This window comes from Eubalaena glacialis, chromosome 11 (assembly GCF_028564815.1).
Source record: "Eubalaena glacialis isolate mEubGla1 chromosome 11, mEubGla1.1.hap2.+ XY, whole genome shotgun sequence".
Taxonomy (NCBI): Eukaryota; Metazoa; Chordata; class Mammalia; order Artiodactyla; family Balaenidae; genus Eubalaena; species Eubalaena glacialis.
The window spans coordinates 107,040,497-107,061,178 of NC_083726.1; the positions used below are offsets into that span (position 1 = coordinate 107,040,497).

The 20,682-nt window shown below is 45.5% G+C and overlaps 2 protein-coding genes across 10 annotated transcripts in view; one reads left to right on the forward strand and one right to left on the reverse strand.

Moving 5' to 3' along the window:
• The window catches only part of DUSP16 (dual specificity phosphatase 16), an 85,793-nt gene extending 81,260 nt beyond the window's left edge, over positions 1–4,533 (forward strand). For all 8 annotated transcript variants that reach the window (XM_061205334.1, XM_061205338.1, XM_061205332.1 and 5 more), the window contains one exon: positions 751–4,533. In XM_061205334.1, coding sequence (XP_061061317.1) covers positions 751–1,930 — 1,180 coding nt within the window. In that variant the 3' untranslated portion in view covers positions 1,931–4,533. The remainder of the gene's footprint in view (positions 1–750) is intronic.
• Positions 4,534–10,542: 6,009 nt separating this feature from the next.
• Positions 10,543–20,682, reverse strand: part of BORCS5 (BLOC-1 related complex subunit 5) — a 97,402-nt gene continuing 87,262 nt past the window's right edge. For both annotated transcript variants that reach the window (XM_061205209.1, XM_061205208.1), the window contains exon 4: positions 10,543–11,185. In XM_061205209.1, coding sequence (XP_061061192.1) covers positions 10,955–11,185 — 231 coding nt within the window. In that variant the 3' untranslated portion in view covers positions 10,543–10,954. The remainder of the gene's footprint in view (positions 11,186–20,682) is intronic.

Below are 20,682 nucleotides of genomic sequence, written 5' to 3' on the forward strand. Positions count from 1 at the left end.
AGTCCCTAGACCTGGTTTTGAATCCCGGCACCATCCTTTAGTAGCTGTGTGATTTGGGGCAAGTCACCTAAGGACTCTGTGTACCTCTGTGATGGGAGTAATTACACCCACCTGACAGAGGGCAGGTTTGAGAGCTGAGTGAGCGAATACTCTCTTTAGTGCATTAGCGTAGTGCTCAGCAGACAGAGACCACTGTGTAGCTGGTTATTCTGTCACACTGAATCCGAAGGGAAGGAACTCGCAAGTGTGTGCTGTGATGCCCTGGCCATCTGATACTCTCTTTTGATCGTTAATTAAAAATGTGCAACGTCTTGAAGTGGCTGTGGGGCCTTTGATGTTGGGAAGCTGAAGGTGGCCCACGGCTGTTAAGCTGTACTTCTGATGGCAGCACCGGTGTGGGGCGGGGGGAGGCGGTGTCATCCCAGGCGGTGAGGGAAGAATCCTCTCTTACCAGTTGCACTGGAAGCCTTGGGTCCTTGAAAATAAGGAGGCTCAACCTAGAACTTTAGGGGCCTGGCCCCCTGCTTCCTAGCACTTCCGGGCTCAGGCTGTAAAGCTCCCCGATGCAGAGGCCCTCCTCTCCTCCTTGACCCCCTGCCCGAAGTTTTAGAGCAGCCACCTGACAAAGGTCTTGGGAGGGTCTCTCGGGTGATTCCGTCTCAGCTCTTCACTTCTGTAGCTTAATAACATTCTTACGATAACAGGTGGTCGTCAGATTCAAGGCTTTTTGGTTTTTTCCTCTTTTCGTAGATTTGTGAAAGAAAAAAGACCTACTATATCTCCGAACTTCAATTTTCTGGGCCAGCTCCTGGACTACGAGAAGAGGATTCAGAGCCAGACCGGAGCGGCGGGGTCCAAGAGCAAACTGAAGCTGCTGCACCTGGAGAAGCCAAGCGAGCCCCTCCCCGTCCCCGTCCCCGTCGCCGTCCCCGCGGAGGGCGGGCAGGGAGGCCAGCCGGCCCTCGGGCCGCCCCGCGCCCGCCCCGCCGCCGCTCCCCCGGAGGCCTCGGGGCCCCGGCCTGCGCCCCCCGCCGGTGCGCCCGGCGCCCAGCCCTCGCCGCCCGACGACGGCCCCCTGGTCCAGGCGCTCAACGGGCTCCACCTGCCCGCGGACCGGCGGGAGGACAGCGGCCGCCTCAAGCGCTCCTTCTCCCTGGACATCAAGGCGGTGTCGCCGTCGGCAGGCGCGGCCGCACCCCTGCGCGGTCTCTCCTCCCCGGAGGCGGCCCCGGAGCCCTACAAGCCCTCCTCCGCCCTGGAGGGCGCCGGCAAGCCGTGCCAGTTCTCCCCGGTGCGGGAGGTGTCGGAGCAGACGCCGGAGGCCAGCCCGGAGCGGGAGGAGGCCGGCCCCCCCCGGGGTCCCCAGCCTCCTAGGGCCCCCGAGGGCCAGGGCGCGCGGCCCCGCGCGGGGAGGCCGCTCCTGTCGCCCCTGCCCCGCAGCGGGAGCGTGGAGGACCACTGCCAGCCGCGCTTCCTCTTCGGCCTCTCGGCCAGCCAGCAGCACCTGGCCCCCTCCGCCGCCGCCGGGCTGGGCCTCGAGGGCTGGCACTCGGACATCCTGGCCCCCCAGCCCTCCGCCCCCTCCTTGGCCAAGAGCTGGTATTTCGCCCCTGAGCCCACTCACTTCTACTCGGCCTCGGCCGTCTACGGAGGCCACGCCGGCGCCCCGGCCTTCAGCTGCGGCCAGCTGCCCGCCTGCGGCGGCGACCCGGGCCACTCCGTGCGCCGGCGGCAGAAGCCCAGCGACAGGGCCGACTCCCGGCGCAGCTGGCACGAGGAGAGTCCCTTCGAGAAGCAGTTCAAACGCAGAAGCTGCCAGATGGAGTTTGGCGAGAGCATCATGTCCGAAAACCGGTCGCGGGAGGAACTGGGGAAGGTGGGCAGCCAGTCGAGCTTTTCAGGCAGCATGGAAATCATCGAGGTCTCCTGAGAAGAAAGACACTTGTGACTTCTATGGACAGTTCTTTTCCTTGTTCACAAAAAAATATTCCCTGTAAATCTGAAATATATATATGTACATACATATATATTTTTGGAAAATGGAGCTATGGTGTAAAAGCAAAACATGGATCAACACCGTTGTTCTAATATCTGCATTTGAGAGAGCAGCTAGTATTTCTCTCAACACAAGTGGAAGGGCAGAGGCTAGCTTTCCCCCCAGGCACATGAAACAATTCTATGCAGTGGACTGCACATCCTCTCGTTCTTACTAAATCGAGTTCTATTTGGTGTCTGAGGACAGAAGCGCCCACCATTTTCTTGTTGTGCTACAAAGAGAGATCTCAAACACTAGTCCTGTCCGGTCCCTTCCATAGTGCACCTTAGCGCTGAGACTGAGCCAGCCTGTGGGTCGGGCGGGGAGAACCTATTAGGAACAGAACCTAATGGTAAATCCAAGAGAAATGACCACATCCAAAGCTGATTCACACACCCCAGCGCACCTGACAGCCGAGCGATGCGAGCATCGTTCTGCTGACCGACCACTAGGGGCCTTGCCAAGATCTACTATAGAGCAACCCCAGTACCTCAGACGGAAAGTCGGGGCTTTCACCACTACCAGGCTTGGTGGCCCGTTTTCTAGGCCTTGTGAACAGGCAGGTAGCTAGTCACCCCTTTCAGACCAGTTCAGACGGTCTCTGCACACATTTCCAGTTGGGCCTGGATGGAGGGCGTTCATTTGTTCTTTCTTCTTCTCAGCTTTGTGAAGAAGGGAAGGAAGCGATCTAGGATCCACTGAACAGCCAGGAATCTGGCAGCATCACGATTTAAGCTAAGGCTGGGAGGCTAAACAAGTCTACCTCCCTCTTTATAAATCAAAGAGTTGTTCGAGATGGGGTTGTCAACCCTTTCAATGAAGGTCAGTTTCAAGCCAGACGTGAATTTATTCGGCGGCAGAGCAGGAGCACCGTCACGTCCTCGGCCCCGCTAGACAGCTTCCATTTCGGGTTCATCGCGCAGATGCGTTTTGTGAAAATGGAACGGTAAGGTAGAATCTTATAGGAAACTACCAGGAGGCAGAAAACCGCGGAAGGATTAGTGAAGGTACAATTGCTAATTGAGGAGAAGCAGGAAACTTATTTTCTCAGTGGTTTTTTTCCCTTAACATGCGACCAAGGTGGTATTTCTATAATTAGACTTTCATACTGATAGGGCTGAGAGAGGCTTTGGTAAGCAACGAATGTTCAGAGATAAACAGTGTAGGAAGGTGAGGAGAAGGTGGTTGAAGTTTGTTTCGTTGCAAGCAGAGCGGAAAGACACAGCCAAGCTGTTCTCGGAAACTAACCCCAGCATTTTTTAGTAGAACGGACATATCAGAGTGGAGCGGGACCAAGTGGTCTCAGTCCGTGACCTGCAATCACTATGGAATCAATCCTGGCAGCTGAAAAGAGGAGGTGATTAGAACAAGTACACAAGTGACAGTGCTTACCTGCTTTTAAACTTACGGGCTTGAGTTTCGTCAGCTACAGTCTGGTCCTGTTTTGAAGCCTTAATTCACGTCAGCAGCTTTTTTTTAGGGTGGTGGGTGGGTGTTAGCGTTGTTCTTTACTGTAAGTGTAGCTAGTTGCTGACTCATATCTCAGGTTTTTCTACGTGTGAGAAATGGACAGTCCTGTGAGTTGGATGTGACTTCATGTTTCCCATGGTGACTGCTAAAACCAGCATAGAATGACATGATTCAAAACTGACTTGATTGTGACGATTATGAGCTTCATAGAACATAACTGGTTATGCACAAATAATGGGCTATGATATGGGTATAAAATGAAGACAGTAAACTGCGTAGGGAGTGCGTTGTTACCATACTGGAAAAGTTCTGTTAAGAGTGATTTAGCTTTTCTATATACATGTAAATTTTGGATGTAATCAGACATTATCAAGGTTTCACACAGTAATTTTTGATGTGTTATGTACACACGCACCAAACGTGTAACAGCTCCCTGCTTCCAGAGTCTGGTCACAACTGTGGAACATTTTTGAGAAATGAAATTAATGGCTCCAATGCTGTATGTTTCAGGAGGGTTGTGGGACTTGGTTTTAATGCGATCTTTGGGCGGAATTGGCCTTCCATCATTTGGGATTTCTCTTGGCCATGGTCCCCTTCCTTCCTGTGACCGATGTGGTCCTGTGCTACACCCTTTGGTCCTTAATCACTAACTTCGAGTAATCAGCCCTTGGAATGGAGACTGCCCTGCCGAAGGGGCAGCCTCTCGGGCCAGCCCCAGAGCCACGTGGGTGGCTGAGGGCCGGGCAGGGCGGCGGCTGACTCTTTGCCGCGTGGAATCCGAGGGGGAGCCCTGGAGCCTACCAGATGATACGGGATGGTGATTTTATACGACAGAACTAGACTTCTACGTGAGAAATGCTGGAAAATGGTTTAGGACATTTGTAAAGTTAGGTGGGAAGACTGTATAAATGTTTAATATGAATATAGTGTTCTTTTGTAGTAAGGCAAGCTGTTGAATGGTTGAATTGTGCATTTCTCATTCTGATGTGTCATGAATGTTAATATGATGAAATAAAATCAAAACTGGTACCTGTTTATACATAAATATGAGAAAGGACCTCTCTCTACAGCATGTCTGAGTGGTGAAGGAGGCCTTGGTGGGACCTGGCCTGCTGTCCTCCCGCCGGAGGCATCAGCTGTGTCACGGGATCCATCATTCACAGGGAACACGCTCAGGCGCTAACAGTCTACGGCCATCGCCTTCATTCTTTAATGTGTACGCCAGACGCACACCGTGGTGTAGAAACCTCCAATGACCTCAGGTTTGGTGACTGACTGAAACCAGAATAGGTACAAGGTAGGAAGAAAAAAGACCAGGTAAACATTTGTGGTGCATTTAATGTAATATGTGGACGGTTTTATAATCCTTATAGGAAAAACTGAGGGAGAGTAGTTATTTAATGATCTGTTCTCCATCCTTGCCATGTACATCATGCCCAGTGTCACATAATGCTTATAAATGACACTGGGCATGATGACTTATGAGACTAGAAGCTCAGCCTCATCAGGTTGTTAGTAAAGAATTAGGCATTAAAGGAATAAAGCATTTACCTTCAGTGCAAGCAGATGGGATAGTGGCAATAAGAAGAATCACAGGTGACATCATTTCAGTTGGTTGTGAAAGGCTTCTGAGTTGAAGTTAGATGTAAGGAAATTTAAAAACAAGAAGGATTGGACTGGGTGAGTGAAGACCAGAAGAGCTGTCTTGACTAGGACCTTACCACAAAATGGAGGTGGGCATGGGATAGAGGAAGAGAGGGCATATGGAATAAATCTGCCTCGAGATGGGAGGTGGCAGGAGGGAGCAGGTGTCTCAGTGAGAGGCTTTGGATGGGAAGCTGTAGATGTTGGAAGGCCCGAAAGTCAAGCCAGTTACTACTTAAACGCAGACAGATCTGAGGGCCTCTTGGGGACCACCAGCCGCAGCAGGCTGGTGTCAAAGGACTAGTTTGGGTCTGACATCATCAGACCAGGGCTCAGGCTAAGGGGAAATGGGGAAGGTATAGATACCGGGACAAGTGAACAATACCTTGTTATCCTCAGAACCTTCACCGTCATTTTGTCTTAGATACTCCTGTCTGGTGGTTTTCGCTTTCTGACACTAAGCAGATATGTTTTAGGTCTAGTAAACAAAATTTAGGTCTAGGTGCTTTTCTCTGAATATTACTCTTCTGCCTCTATCAATGAAAGAGGGAAGCAAGGTATTTCTTGCATTCTGTGGGGCCCATTCATCCTTGTACAGCAAAATTATACTTGGTTATATCTTTACAATGTTGCAAAATCAACTGGAGAATTACACCACCATCTTGGAAGATGTTTACAAGTCAATCATATTGTTGCAGTTTATGTGCATATAGATATCAAACTGGGTTTATGTAAAAACAAATTTCATTCCTTTGGTTCTGGCTAACACACCAGAGTCAGCTGGAAATGCTTTCCCATAGGACATGCAGAATGATACCTTGTAGGAGGGTGTCATAGGCAAACAGGATAACTGGGAGAGGGTTAGCTCAGCTGTGGCCTGGGTTCTCTGGTCAGGGGAAGTATGACAGTTTCAAAGACTGAATTAAAAATACTTGGTTCACAGAAGCTTTTAACATAAATCATGCTTCACTATATAGAAAAGGTAGCAGTAGGAATATGCCTTGATTGGTGAAGAAAATTAATCAAATCGTCAGTAAATTCTATCATGTCCTATGTTGACACTGATGACCCTGAACAAATTCCTAAGAGCAATGGACACACACATACACGCAGCTCACCACATGAGATACTCCTCATACTAATAAGCAACTAGATTTAGTTGCCAAAAAAGTTTTAATGTTATGGTTTGAAGCATGTGAATAATTAAGTTATCTGGTCACCCTTTCCCTCTGTAGTCACAACATTTGAATGGAAGGTACATGCCTTGTGTGTGTGCAAGAAATTCAGTGTTACTTATTATAAACCAATAAACAACAATGACATCTCTGAGGCACTATGTAGCTCTTAACAAAGGAATGAAAGTCAGGGTAGGGGAAAGAAAAGCAAAATTACTTCTCTCACAATTAAGAAAAAACATACACCTAAAAAATCCACAAGAAGAAAACATTTCCCTTCTCTCCACGCTGCCCTTCAATCTTTAGTATCAACATGTTAAGTAATTTCCGACTGAATACTACATATCTGGGTTTAGCTGAGGTGTAAACAAAACAGGAAGACAAAATTTTCAATTACTCTAGGATTTTAATACGTGTTTGTTCACAGCTCTCATTACTGAAGACTCCTTGTTTTCCTTGGGATTTGCTAGGGGAAATGCCAAAGCTAAATAAGTTCTACAAATCAACCCAAAAGAGTAAGTGGCACATGTAGTTCCCCAGGGCCATTAGTTTACGTAGCCTTGGGAACAGCATGTTTATAATACCTATAATGTACCTTTTTCACACGTCGGAGGAGAAAGCAAAGAAATAAGCTAGAGAATACTTTACCAAAGACAAACAAACCAAACCAGTTTCTCGAGTGCACTTAGAATATGGAATCCTTAAAAACTCATTTCATCAAATATTCACTCTGGCAGAGAACATAAGTTACTAAGAATGATAAAACTTTGAGGGAAATAAAGATGTGAAATCTATAAAATCATTATAAAGCTGCCCATGAAATCTATCACTTGCTCTTAACCCCACAATTCATTTATTGTAAACTTATATGCACATAATACAAGGGGTGAAGGCCTTTCTACTGATCTTCCACTTCAACTAGTGAAACAAGGAGGCTGCAGTATAGCGGCCTGTTGGATGGGGTTCATAACTAGAGGTGAATAGACTGACAAGCAGAACAGGTCCTTAAAGGAAGCGAGCCACTTGACACCTGTCTAATTCATAGTTAACAAAAAGAAGGAAAGAAGCTCTCCCTTGGCAACTCAGAATTTAAAGTCACTACCAAGACCTAGGGCCACCGCTCAGACACAACAGGCAAAGATGCTCCTCACTGTTTCTCGAGGGTGATGTACCAGAACCGCAGACTTGGGATCTAAGAGCTGGAAGGGGCGTGAGACCCCACCCAGACCACCTCGTGCTCTAGAGGGGGTGGAAACTTCCAGCCAGGGCTCTTTGACAACCCCAGGCAGCCTCCCCATCCCTGAAACATCCGAGAGCGTCCAGCTAGGTCACTGGTCATTAACCAACAGAGATCCAGCATTACTGTCTCTTGAAACAGTAAACCCCTCAGATTCCTAGAATCCATTGGAAAAAGTAAAATATTGAGGAGGGAAAAGTAAAATGTTACCAGTCAGGGTTCAATCAGAGAAGAACCACCAGGAATGATGTAGAATAAGGAGGTTGTTCAAGAGACTCACCTTAAGCAATTAATTAAAGGAGCTGATAAGAGTCCCTGTTGCGCTGTTTCTTCTTCACAAGGAGTCGCTGGGCAGGTGGTCCAGAAAACAGCTGGATGTGCAGTGGGGGATGGATGGGCAGTGGCAGAGAGCCAAGACACCTGAAGCCTGCAAGCAACAAGCTGGAACCACATCTGTCTCCCACCAGAACCCACGTTGGCTCTTCCCTTCTCTCAGCCCTCATCCTCCCTGCTGCAGAAGGCCTAAGGAGAAGTTAGTCCTCATACCTGGCCCAGGATCTGGAAAAGCTGAAGGCAGAGTTCTGTGGAGCCGGAGGAGCTGCTGCCCACACCGAAAGTGCAACAGGGCCTGACTGACAGCGACTTTCATCAAATACACATGGATGCTGCTTCACTTCCACTGACAAATCTCATGCAAATTTCTCTTGTGGCCAACCCTAACCAAAAAGGAACAGGGAAGGGAATTCCAGGAAACATAACTCGACTTAGCCAAAGTTGATAACGTTGCGAAACCACCACATACCATAAATATTAAATTAACTAGAATTATTTCAAAACACATCAGATTTGCCTATTGTTCTTCTCTGCTTCTACCCAGGAATAAGCAGTCTATCTACTTTGGACCCAAATCTAAGTTAATATACCATGTTTTGTCTAGTGTCTTTATAAGAAGGAAAAGAACTGGATGGAGTGCTGGCTGGCAGAGAAGTTGTGCACGCTGTGCGAGGTCAGCTTTCTGCCACGTCCAGACCATCAGCTGCTGCAACACCGTTGAGAAAGCTCTGTCCTCGCAGGCTCAGTCTGCATGTCACTTGGTTATGTGCTTTTATTTGTAAATTGTATTAAGTGCAGTGAGGATAACGGAACGTGATCCCTGGGCTATTCTGACAGCTCTGTAGACAACCAGCCTTTCCTTCTTTGAAAGCTACAAGCATGTCTCTGTGTTCAGGGCCAGGTTCTGTATACTCCAGGAACTCAAAAAAAGACAATGATGGTTGAGGGCTGAAAACTGCCACTTTCCGTCAGTCTAGGGGAAGGGACTATGAGAATGCCTTTTATTAGTTTTTCAACTTTTCTGCCAGTTTGAAGTTAAAAAAAAAAAAAAGTGAAGTTAGGAAAAAATAGTAATTAGAGTAGGTGGGTACCTAGTCTAGCCACATCAGATATTAAAATGCATCGTGAAATTATAATAGTAAGACAGTGTGAAAAAACGAACAAAAACCAGCATGAAACAGTACGGAGAGAAAGATCAATGGATCTGAATACAGTCCAGAACTAGATCCTCAATTACATGGGAATTTAATACACGAAAGGAGCACTGAACACAGGGGGGTGGGGGGGGGAATGCATTATTCGATAAATGTGGCTGCCTTCCCCTCCGTGACAGTTCCTAGAATAACCTTAGCTATTTAACAGGTTTCTAAAATTACAGAACATCTTTCTTGATTGTACTCTAATGAATTGCTCTAGGAATGGTTTAAAGCCCCACTAAAATCCTGACCACCAAAGACATTATAAAGACGAGCTTCTTTCACCAGAGTGGCCCAACAAACTCTAAAGGTCTAGCTCCCCACTTCCAATCCCTCCCTGGCTCCCTCAGACCCCTTTATCTCCTCTGGCTGGACGTCTCTACCCGCCTTCCTTCCTGATGGGTAAAGAAGCAGTTCCCAGAAGGTTGCCCTCTGAAGAAGGCAGATGCTGCCTTGGCCTCGTCCCTTGGCTCTGGTTTCCAACTTGCCTTTCCAGTTCAGAGGGAATGAGCAATCTTGATATTTTTTTGGTACTTAGAAAATGCTAGAAGCTATTGATTTTTTTCCTGTGTCTAAATTTTTTTAAATTATTTTTTCCATTTAGCTTGGAATGTTCATATTTCTGCTGTCATCCAGTTGTTTTATGCCCTACATTTTATCCCGGGTTCTAAGAACCTTACAAGATAGTGTTCAATCAAAATTCGAGGTTAGACTCAGATAAAGTTTAACTGAGAGATGCTAAACTAAGTGGGATCAATTTTAACCTTACAAATATGCCTAAGGCTGTTTGGACACAAAAAACACCCTCTGAGGTTTGGAGGAATCTAGGGAGCCCCGTGGGCCCCAGTGACCTCCCTAGATCCCCGGCTGCTGGTCTCCGTTTGCCTGCCCGGATCTGTTCGTACGTTCCACTTCTTTGCTTCTGCAGTCTTTTCTTCCATTAGAATGTTTATGCTGTGCAAAGTACTGCACTGAGTACTTTTGTGGTTACTCAAATTGCTTCATTTCCTAATCTCCCATAGAAATTCAGCAGCACTTGGAGTTTTTCCTCTTCAGCCTTTTTTGTATCCCCGGCACAACGCCTGGCCCATCCAGTGGGCTCCGTGGACGCCTGCTGGGTAAGCACTCTCCGCTCTGCTCCGCGAGTCTGCAAAACTAGTAAAGCAAATGAGGGCTAAAACCTGCCTCAAAAATTGGAGTCCTGCCAGCGCTGATGTAATAAGAGGAAACCTAAACTGTATCTGCATCAAGGAAACCAGTTATCAGTGGGAGATGAACCCGACCAGGCTGTGGAAAGGGAGTCTTCAGTTTCCGATGACGACACAGGAGGGGCACCCTAAGCTGACACAGGAGCAATGCCAGGCCAGATAAAGACTTGCTGCGATGGAAACACAACACACACACCTGGATTAAATTAGTTCTTTATGTTTACAACCCACAAGACAGCCTACCGAGAAAAATTTCACGAAGGCGTCAAGGACACAGAGCTTCTTAAAATATTTCTCCCCTTCTCTTCATATTTTCAGTCTGCAAGCTAGACTAGATAATATACACTGTCAATTAAAAAAAAAAAAAAACTACGCAAAATAAAAATAAGTCCCAAGGCAGAGTTCTGTAAAGAATCCCTAATAGTTCAAACATTCCAACTTCGGTGACCACTGAGAGTAGGTTTGCTGGCTTTGCAGAGGGAGAGCGCGTCAAGGGAAGGGCTGGGGCATCGCAGTCTCCAGGGCGGCTGGACTGCTTCCCGTGCCCTCAGGGAGCGTTAACACCCCCAGTGGCCTTCAGTCACCTCCAACGCCTTTGGTTCCGAGCGTCCTGGGGCCCCGGCGGTCCCCCGGCCACAGCCGGTGGGGGGAGGCAGCTACAGCCTGAGCTCTCGGTCGGGCTTCATGCTGAAGGGCTCCAGGCGCTCGGCCTCGGGCAGGAGGCTGTTCAGCCGCTCCAGCAGCGGCACCGTCTGGTCGATGCCCATCTGGATTCGGCGCAGGATGGCCGACATCTCGTTGACCTTCTGGATCTGCTCGGCGTATTTGGCGTATCTCTTCTGGCGCTCCTGCATGAAGCTAAAGAGGGTTTCTACAGACAGATCCATCTGCAAGAGGGAGAGAAGTGAGACACATTCAATCCAGAGGAAACAAGGCCCGTCACGAGGCTGGGGGCTGAGCACGAGGTGCGGAGCCCACAGGCCACGTGGGGGGCGACCAGCTTTGCAGGAAGCGGAATCGCTGGGCATAAAAACCTTCCAGGACACGGCCTGACCAGCTGCTGCCCCAGAACCCTCTGCACAGGGAGACTGGGATGACGGCCTCCAGCTCCGCCTTCTGGGAGCGTGAGGCATCTAGTCCTTGTTGAGACCCTGGGATTTCTAGCTCTTTCTCTCTACAGGAAAGAATCCTGGGCTCAGAAACCAGGCAGACCAAGGTTTGACTCCGGCTCTGCCACTTGAGTTGCTAATATGTATGCTTTCTGTCTCAGGCTTTTCATCTGCAAAAATCAGGGGACTGATGGCAGACTTGCAGGGTTGCTGTGAGGACGAAACGAGATGACGAGACGTGCTCAGGACTCAGCTTTGTCCTCCCTCCTCCCTGGAGGCTGCAGACCGCAGTCACTCCGGGAGAGCTGCCTGGAGGGGGTGGCACTCCCCGCCAGGACCACAGATGCCAACCAAGTCAAGTCTATATACCATGCGGGGCAAACAGAGGACTGCTTCGTGCACCCTCCCCCCAGTCAAGCAAACTTGAGGCTCTGGGCTCCCCTTTTGTGACCTCTTTTCCTCCCCTGGCGAGGTTCTTTGGTACCTATCATCCGGATAAAAACAGGAGGAGGAGGGAACCGCCAGCGTGTCGGATGCCCGTACCCTCCTCTGCATGGACCCACATCCACTCCCTCCCCACTTGTTTCCTTCCCCAACCAGGGAGGGAACAGTCACACCCTCGAGACTCACGTTTCTGTCCCAAAGCTCAAATGCCACCTCAACCCTTCCTTCTTGTCTCTCCCAGGAGCACGGCCCTTCCCAACCCCGGCATCCAGCAAAGCGCTGGCCCTCAACGCGAGTTACCGCAGAGCCTCCGAAAATGGTGTGATAAAGACAAAAACAAAACAAACACTCTAACATATAAGAGACTCAAGCCAGGGCACCGCCCCCCCCAAAAATAACCAATTCTATTTTGACGTTGTACGTGTGGGGAGAGAGGGACGGTGGTGAGGAGCAGGGAGTTTGTTACAAGAACTCAGGGCTCATTTTGTCCCTTGGTTCTCCCATCACTTGTTTTGAAATGCCGAGGGGACAATGAAAGACAGCTGGTGAAGGGCTGGGGTGTGCAGGGAGAAAAAAAAATCCATCTGAATGGGAAACTCCAGACAAGGTGGAAACAGTTTATACCTTCAGAGGGTTCTCTGTAAGCCTGTTCAGGCACTCAGCACTTTGGAGGTGGTGAAGCAGGAAATTATCGTCTTCCTGACAGCGCCAGCCTTTTCAGGATGGCAATTCAATCCAGCACCTAGGAATACTCCGCCTTCTGAGAGACTGTGGGAGCCAGCTGGAACCCCCCCTCGGGGACCAGCACAGCTCATGGAACAGCCTGCACCAGAATTCAGAACCTTCTCGGGTCATCACGTTTCACTTGGCAGGGGCATTCCTGGCCCCCAGCCCCCAACTCTACCAGACTAGACAGACTCCTGAGTCAGAGTTTATCTGAAATGGCCTCCAAGGCTCTACCTTATCGTGCCTAAGGCCCTTGGCAATCAACCCATCCCCTCCCCTATGGCCTGATTAACACCTGATCAGACAGCTTTTACAACCATCTTAGCAAAGTTCTTGTTCAATGGCATACACTTCCTTACACACTTCCACATCCAGCTGAGGCCACGTTTAATGTGTCCAGAGCTTCTGTCCAAAGCCATGTCATGTTTAATGCTCAGGTGAGCACACTGAATTCAAGCACGCTGTTCAAACATGTTTAGAGTATGTCTTCCAAGAGTCAATTCCATGACAGTCCCAGAGGGAAAAAACCACAGAAGAGGAAACTTGGGGCTGAGCGACTTCCAAGGTCTCACAGTGACAGAACCAAGACTAAAACCCAGAATTCCTCCGTCCAGCATCTTCCTTTTACTGTATTTAATTGAGACAGTGTACCATTAGGGGCACACGAGATTTTAGTTGGTACATGGCATGGCATTAAAGAGCATCAAATCACGTGATGGAAAAGTAACTGCCTTTTAAATCTCCCATTCTTTCTGATTGCTGCAAGTAAACTCTCAATTTGGTGCAACTAAGACTTTAATACCTGGAAAAGCGTAATAAAATGGGTAATGCCTACTTCTCATGCCCTGCCCTTTGCTCAGACAATACTCCTCCTGACCCCTAATCCCTTCCTTAGGATGTACCCATGAACCCCAGGTATAGACTTATTCTAGCATTTCTGACATGACTTTGGGCAATGTCAGTATCTAATGCAATTCTGAATCTTACCATTTTGACAATCAGGAACATATTCACCTTTCCTGTTTCTAGTTTGGCATGTAGATTCTAACAAGGAAGCATAAATACAACACACAGAGTTAACAGACATTTACCGAGTACTATCGTGTGCCATGCACAATGCAAAGTCCTAGCGATACAGATATTAAGAACCAAAACTATTTACACCCACACGGCTTACTGTGTACATTAACATGACTTTTCTTTTCCACTCTCTTTGTTAACATGACTTTACTATTCCAGGAAACTCAGGCCCAGAAGGAGGAATGTTGCAAATAACTTTGTTTCAGGAACTTCCAGAAAAGCCATTTAAATGAAAAAACTATTAGATTTTCCAACAGACAGAGAATGACTATTTATTCCCCACGACTCTTGCCTCAAAACCCTGGCCTTGCTGTGACCACATGACTAAGTACTAGTCAGCGGCATGTATATGAGGAAGTCTCTCATGGAGCTTCCGGGCGCCTTCCTAAAAGTTAGCTGGCATGCTCCTCCTCTCCTCCTTTGTCCCTTCCCTCCCTCTGCTGCTGCTGAAATGCAGATGCAGCCCCCACCGACCACGAGAATAACTAAGGTCATAATCTGTGGGTCAGCAGAGCAGTGAACTAGAAGAAGTCTGGGTCCATGAGGATTTTTCCCCATGAGAGTCGTACCAGGTGTGGGAGAGAACAACAAATTTCCATTTTGACTGTATAGCCCAGGAAACTCTACTCAATACTCTGTAATGACCTATATGGAAAAAGAATCTAAAAAAGAGTGAATATATGTATATGTATAACTGATTCACTTTGCTGTACAGCAGAAACACAACACTGTAAATCAACTAGACTCCAATAAAAATTAATTTAAAAGAAACAAACATGGTCGGGACTTCCCTGATGGCACAGTGGTTAAGACTCCGCACTCCCTGGGAGAAGTTCTGCTTTCCCTGAGGAACTGACATGCTTCCTCTTTCCCCAAAATGAAAATCATGAAAAGATTGTGTGTCTCTTTTCTCCTCAGTTGCCAGGGAGCTCAAAGCCAAATTTGAAACTCAACTTTACTACATTAACCACTTGGACCTGTAAAGCCTGCATATTTGTGCTTTTACTTTCCCTCCCCCTGACTTCTTACTTTAAATTCCCAGTCTTAGTTTTTAAAATTTTTATTTTATCATGTGTTCTTGCTAGAGTCGTCTCAAGTCTATATGGAATGAGGTGGAGTGTAAAATAAAGGAATGTAACTGAATAGAGTTGCTTTTTAATAACAATGCAACTCATTTATAAATGAAAAAGATATTGAAAATTTGTCTCTAAGGTAATTTCCAATATGCAGTCTTATATTCCAGCTGAATTTCATTATAAAATTGAAAATGTGTTCCTCAAGGAAAAAGAATCCTAGTCCTGAAATGTTATAAAAATCACACTTTTAAATTGCAGCAAATATGTAAGTTCACATATCTTAAAGAAAGCAAGTTATTGTAAGATACTGAGAATAATATGCAAAATAAGTCATAGAATACAAATGCAAAAGAACTAGAGTTGTTTTGATGTTTTAGGACAAGGATTTAAAGCTTGCGGGGTGGTGAGGCGGGAAAGAATGTGAGTGTTCCTAACAGGACATGCTACTCTGTGAGACTCCACAGCCCACCTTTTTCCTGGAATTACTGAAGCAGGTTTCTCAGGGCTTAGTCAGCCTTCACTTTGCCACACACCTATAAGCACCTGATTTATTAGTCTGTCAATACTGGCTCTTCAAATCAATTTGTTTTTTAAACTTATTTAAAGAGGAACTGGTCTAAATAATATACAGTAGGTGTGAATTCATGGATTTGCTGTTTTCTTAATGCACATTAAAATCAATGCATAGCTATTAAACGAAAAAAAAAAAAGACTCCGCACTCCCAATGCAGGGGGCCTGGGTTCAATCCCTGGTCAGGGAACTAGATCCCACATTCATGCCGCAACAAAGAGTTCACATGCCACAACTAAGGCGCCCATGAGCCGCAGTTAAGAAGCCTGCCTGCCACAACTAAGACCCGGTGCAACCAAATAAATAAATAAATAAATAAATATTTTTTTAAAAAAAAAAAAACAAGGTCAAAAAAAAATTTCCATTCTGTATAAGCCACCATAATTCTAGGTCTCTGTAACACCAGTTCGATTTAATCTTACACTGATAGAATGAATGTGATAAAGTCCCTGCCCTAAGGAACTCACTGTTTACTCTTAAACTCATACTTCAAACCTTGCCCCACATATTCATATACTGTCTCTGGTGGCAGTACCTTTCAAAGGGCAGGTGAAAAAGGAGGTGAGATTATTTGTGGGTGTAAGTGCAGGCTTTACTATGACACTAGACATCTACAGAAGGGGCTCAAAGTCGTTCCAAATACCTTATGTGGATGGGGCAGCCTATTTGCCCACCTGGTCAGTCCACTGCCAGCAATGGATCCAAAATATTAGCAAATCAAATCCAGAAACATACAAAAAAGATAGTATATCATTACCAAGTGGGGTTTATCTCAAGGATGTAAGCTTTTTCAGCATCTGAAAATCAAAGTAATTTGTCATTTCGATATAATAAAGGTGAAAAATCATATAATCATTTCAACAGATGCAGAAAAAGCATTCAACAAATTATGAAAAATTTCAGCAAATTAGGAACAGAAGGAAACTTCTTCAGTCTGATAAAGGGCATCAGTGAAAACCCAACAGCTAACATCATAGTGGGAAAGACACTTTTCTCCCTAAGATCAGGAATAAGGCAAGGATGCCCATTCTTACCACTTCTATTCAAAGTTGTACTAGAGGTCCTAGCCACTGCAATAAGTCAACCAAAGGAAATAAAAGGCACAGGAACTGGAGAGGAATAAATAAAAGGGTCTTAATCTGCAGATGACATGGTATACCTAGAAAATCTTAAGGAAACTTAGAACAAAAAACTAATAAAACCATCAAGTGAATTTAGCAGGGTTGCAAGATACATGGTCAATATACAAAAATCAATTGTATTTCTATATATTTGCAATGAACAACTGGACAATGGAATAAAAAATACAAAATTTACAACTGCATCAACATAAAAAACTTAGAGAAAATGTCACAAAATATGTATAAGACCTACACACTGATATTACAAAACCCTGCAATGAAAAATTAAAGGAGATCGCGAAAATGGAGAGGTATACCATGTTCATGGATTGGAAGATTCAATATCACTGAGATGTCAGTTCTTGCCAGATTGATTTATAGATTCATTTGCAACCTGAATCAAAATTCTAGATGGCTTTTTTTGGTAGGGATTTGATAAGCTGATTCTAAGTAAACAGAATGGTCAAAAGAATTTTGAAAAAGAACAAAGTCTGAAGACTTACAGTAATTCTTTCAAGACTTAATTTAAAGCTACAGGGCGGAGTCAAGATGGTGGTGTGGGAAGATGCGGAGTTAGCGTCTCCCCACAACTAGGGCGCCTGTCAGCCGCTGGTGAGGGACTCTGAGGCCCAGGTGATGGGAGGAACCCCAAAGTGAACCGGTAGGACACAGAGGGACTGAGGAGGGAGGAGAAGTGGAGGCCAGACAGGATCGGTGCCCCTGAGGCCAGGGAGATCAGGAGAGGCAGGTGGGAGGGACTCTCCGGGAAGAGCGGGAGAGGAGCGGAGGGCGATCGCCTGGCCCACTCGGGCCGGGAAGCCTGCTGAGCTCCCAAGGCGGTACCCCCGCCACAAAGCCCCATCCAGGCCACGTGGGTCCTCGGGGCATAGGAGGGAGGCCGGGGAGATCGGGAGAGGCAGGGAGGAGAGGCCCTCCTAGACTGGAGGAGCAGGAGAGGAGAGGAGGGCATTTGCTCCACTCACTCAAGCCCAGGAAGCCTGCTGGGCTCCCAGATGAGGTGTCCTGCACTCTGAGACCAGGGGTGGGGGGCACGCCTGGGCCCCTTCTGTTCCTTGAGCCTAAGGGCCGCCTCTCACAGCCCCCAGGGCCTTTTCCAGCCCTGTGGGTCCTGAGCACTGGCCCCGCCCCCCACCCAAACATCGCCCCTGCTTAGGCCCCACCGTCCAGAGCCAAGTTCTTCCCCCCTCCCTTTTTTTATTCCCTCCTCTTTTTTACTATTGTGGTACTGATGTACCTTCTGGTTGTTGATTCATCTATATTTTTATTTTTATATTCTTCCTAATATATCTGTTAGTTTCCTAGTCTAATTTTATTTTTCACTTTGTTATTGTTCTTTCTTTTTTTGCCACCCCAGGCATCTTTCGGGATCTTGGTTCACAAGCCCGGGGTCAAGCCGAAGCTCCTGCAGTGGGAGCTCCGAGTCTGAACCACTGGACTAACAGAGAACCTCAGACCCCAAGGAATATTCATGAGAGTGAGGTCTCACGGAGTTCCTCATCTCAGCACCAATACCCAACTCTACCCAATAGCCTATAAACTCCAGTGTTGGAAGCCTCAGGCCAAACAACCAATAACACAGGAACACAATCCCACTCATAAAAAAAAAAAAAAAATAGCAAAAAAATTTCTCACAGATGAAGGAGCAGGGTAAAAAACCTACAAGACCAAATAAATGAAGAGGAAATAGGCAATCTACCTGAAAAAGAATTCAGAGTAATGATAGTAAAGATGATCCAGAATCTCAGAAATAGAGGCACAGACTGAGAAAATACAAGAAATGTTTAACAAAGATCTAGAAGAACTAAAGAACAAACAAACAGAGATGAACAACACGATAATTGAAATGAAAAATACACTAGAAGGAATCAATAACAGAACAACTGAGGCAGAAAAACGAATAAGTGAGCTGGAAGACAAAATGGTGGAAATAACTGCCAAGGAGCAGAATAAAGAAAAAAGGATGAAAAGAATCGATGACAATCTCAGAGATCTCTGGGACAACACTAAATGCACCAACATTCGAATTATAGGGGTTCCAGAAGAAGAAGAGAAAAAGAAAGGGTCTGAGAAAATATTTGAAGAGACTATAGTTGAAAACTCCCCTAACACAGGAAAGGAAATAGTCAACCGAGTCCATGAAGCACAGAGTCCCATATAGGATAAACCCTAGGAAAAACACACCAAGACACATATTAATCCAACAAACAAAAATTAAATTCAAAGAAAAAATATTAAAAGCAGCAAGGGAAAAACAACAAATAACATACAAAGGAATCCCCATAAGGTTATCAGCTGATCTTTCAGGGGAAACTCTGCAGGCCAGAAGGGAGTGGCAGGATATACTTAAAGTGATGAAAGAGAAAAACCTACAACCAAGATTACTCTACTCAGCAAGGATCTCATTCAGATTCGATGGAGAAGTCAAAAGCTTTTCAGACAAGCAAAAGCTAAGAGAATTCAGCACCAACAAACCAGCTTTACAACAAATGCTAAAGAAACTTCTCTAAGCAGGAAACACAAGAGAAGAAAAAGACCCACAAAAACAAACCCAAAACAATTAAGAAAATGGTAATAGGAACATACATATCAATAATAACCTTGAATGTAAATGGATTAAATGCCCCAACCAAAAGACACAGACTGGCTGAATGGATACAAAAACAAGACCCATATATACGCTGTCTACAAGAGAACCACTTCAGACCTAGGGACACATACAGACTGAAAGTGAAGGGATGGAAAAAGATATTCCATGCAAATGGAAATGAAAAGAAAGCTGGAGTAGCAATACTCGTATCAGATAAAATAGACTTTAAAATAAAGACTGTTACAAGAGATAAGGAGGGACACTACATAATGATCAAAGGATCAATCCAAGAAGAAAATATAACAATTATAAATGTTTATGCACCCAACATAGGAGCACCTCAATACATAAGCCAAATGCTAACAACCATGAAAGGAGAAATCGACAGTAACACAATAACAGTAGGGAACTTTAACACCCCACTTACACCAATGGACAGATCATCCAATCAGAAAATAATACGGAAACACAAGCTTTAAATGACACAATAGACCAGATAGATCTAATTGATGTTTATAGAACATTCCACCCAAAAGTGGCAGAATACACTTTCTTCTCAAGTGCACATGGAACATTCTCCAGGATAGATCACATCTTGGGTCAAAAATCAAGCCTTGGAAAATTTAAGAAAATTGAGATCGTATCAAGCATCTTTTCTGACCACAACGTTATGAGGTTGGAAATCAATTACAGGAAAAAAAAACTGTAAAAAACACAAATACTTGCAGGCTAACCAGTGTGCTACTAAATAACCAAGCGATCACTGAAGAAATCAAAGAAGAAATTAAAAAATACATAGAAACAAATGACAAGGAAAACACAACGACCCAAAACCTATGGGACGCAGCAAAAGCAGTTCTAAGAGGGAAGTTTATAGCAATACAATCTCACCTCAAGAAACAAGAAAAATATCAAATAAACAATCTAACCCTACACTTAAAACAACTAGAGAAAGAATAACAAAACCCAAAGTCAGTAGAAGGAAATAAATCATAAATATCAGAGCAGAAATAAATGTAATAGAAATGAAGAAAACAATAGCAAAAATCAATAAAACTAAAAGCTGGTTCTTTGAGAAGATAAACAAAACTGATAAACCCTTAGCCAGACTCATCAAGAAAAAAACGGGAGAGGACACAAATCAATAAATTTAGAAATGAAAAAGGAGAAATCACAACTGACACTGCAGAAATACAAAGGATTATAAGAGACTACTACAAACAACTATATGCCAATAAAATGGACAACCTGGAAGAAATGGACAAATTCTTGGAAAGGTACAATTTTCCAAGACTGAACCAGGAAGAAGTAGAAAATATAAACAGACCTATCACAAGTAATGAAATTGAAACCGTAATTAAAAATCTTCCAACAAACAAAAGCCCAGGACCAGATGGCTTCACAGGCGAATTCTATCAAACATTTAGAGAAGAGCTAACGCCAATCCTTCTCCAACTCTTCCAAAAAATTGCAGAAGGAGAAACATTCCCAAATTCATTCTACGAAGCCAGCATCACCCTGATACCAAGACCAGAAAAAGATATCACAAAAAAAGAAAATTATAGACCAATATCACGGACGAACACAGATGCAAAAATCCTGAACAAAATACTAGCAAACAGAATCCAACAGCACATTAAAAGGATCAT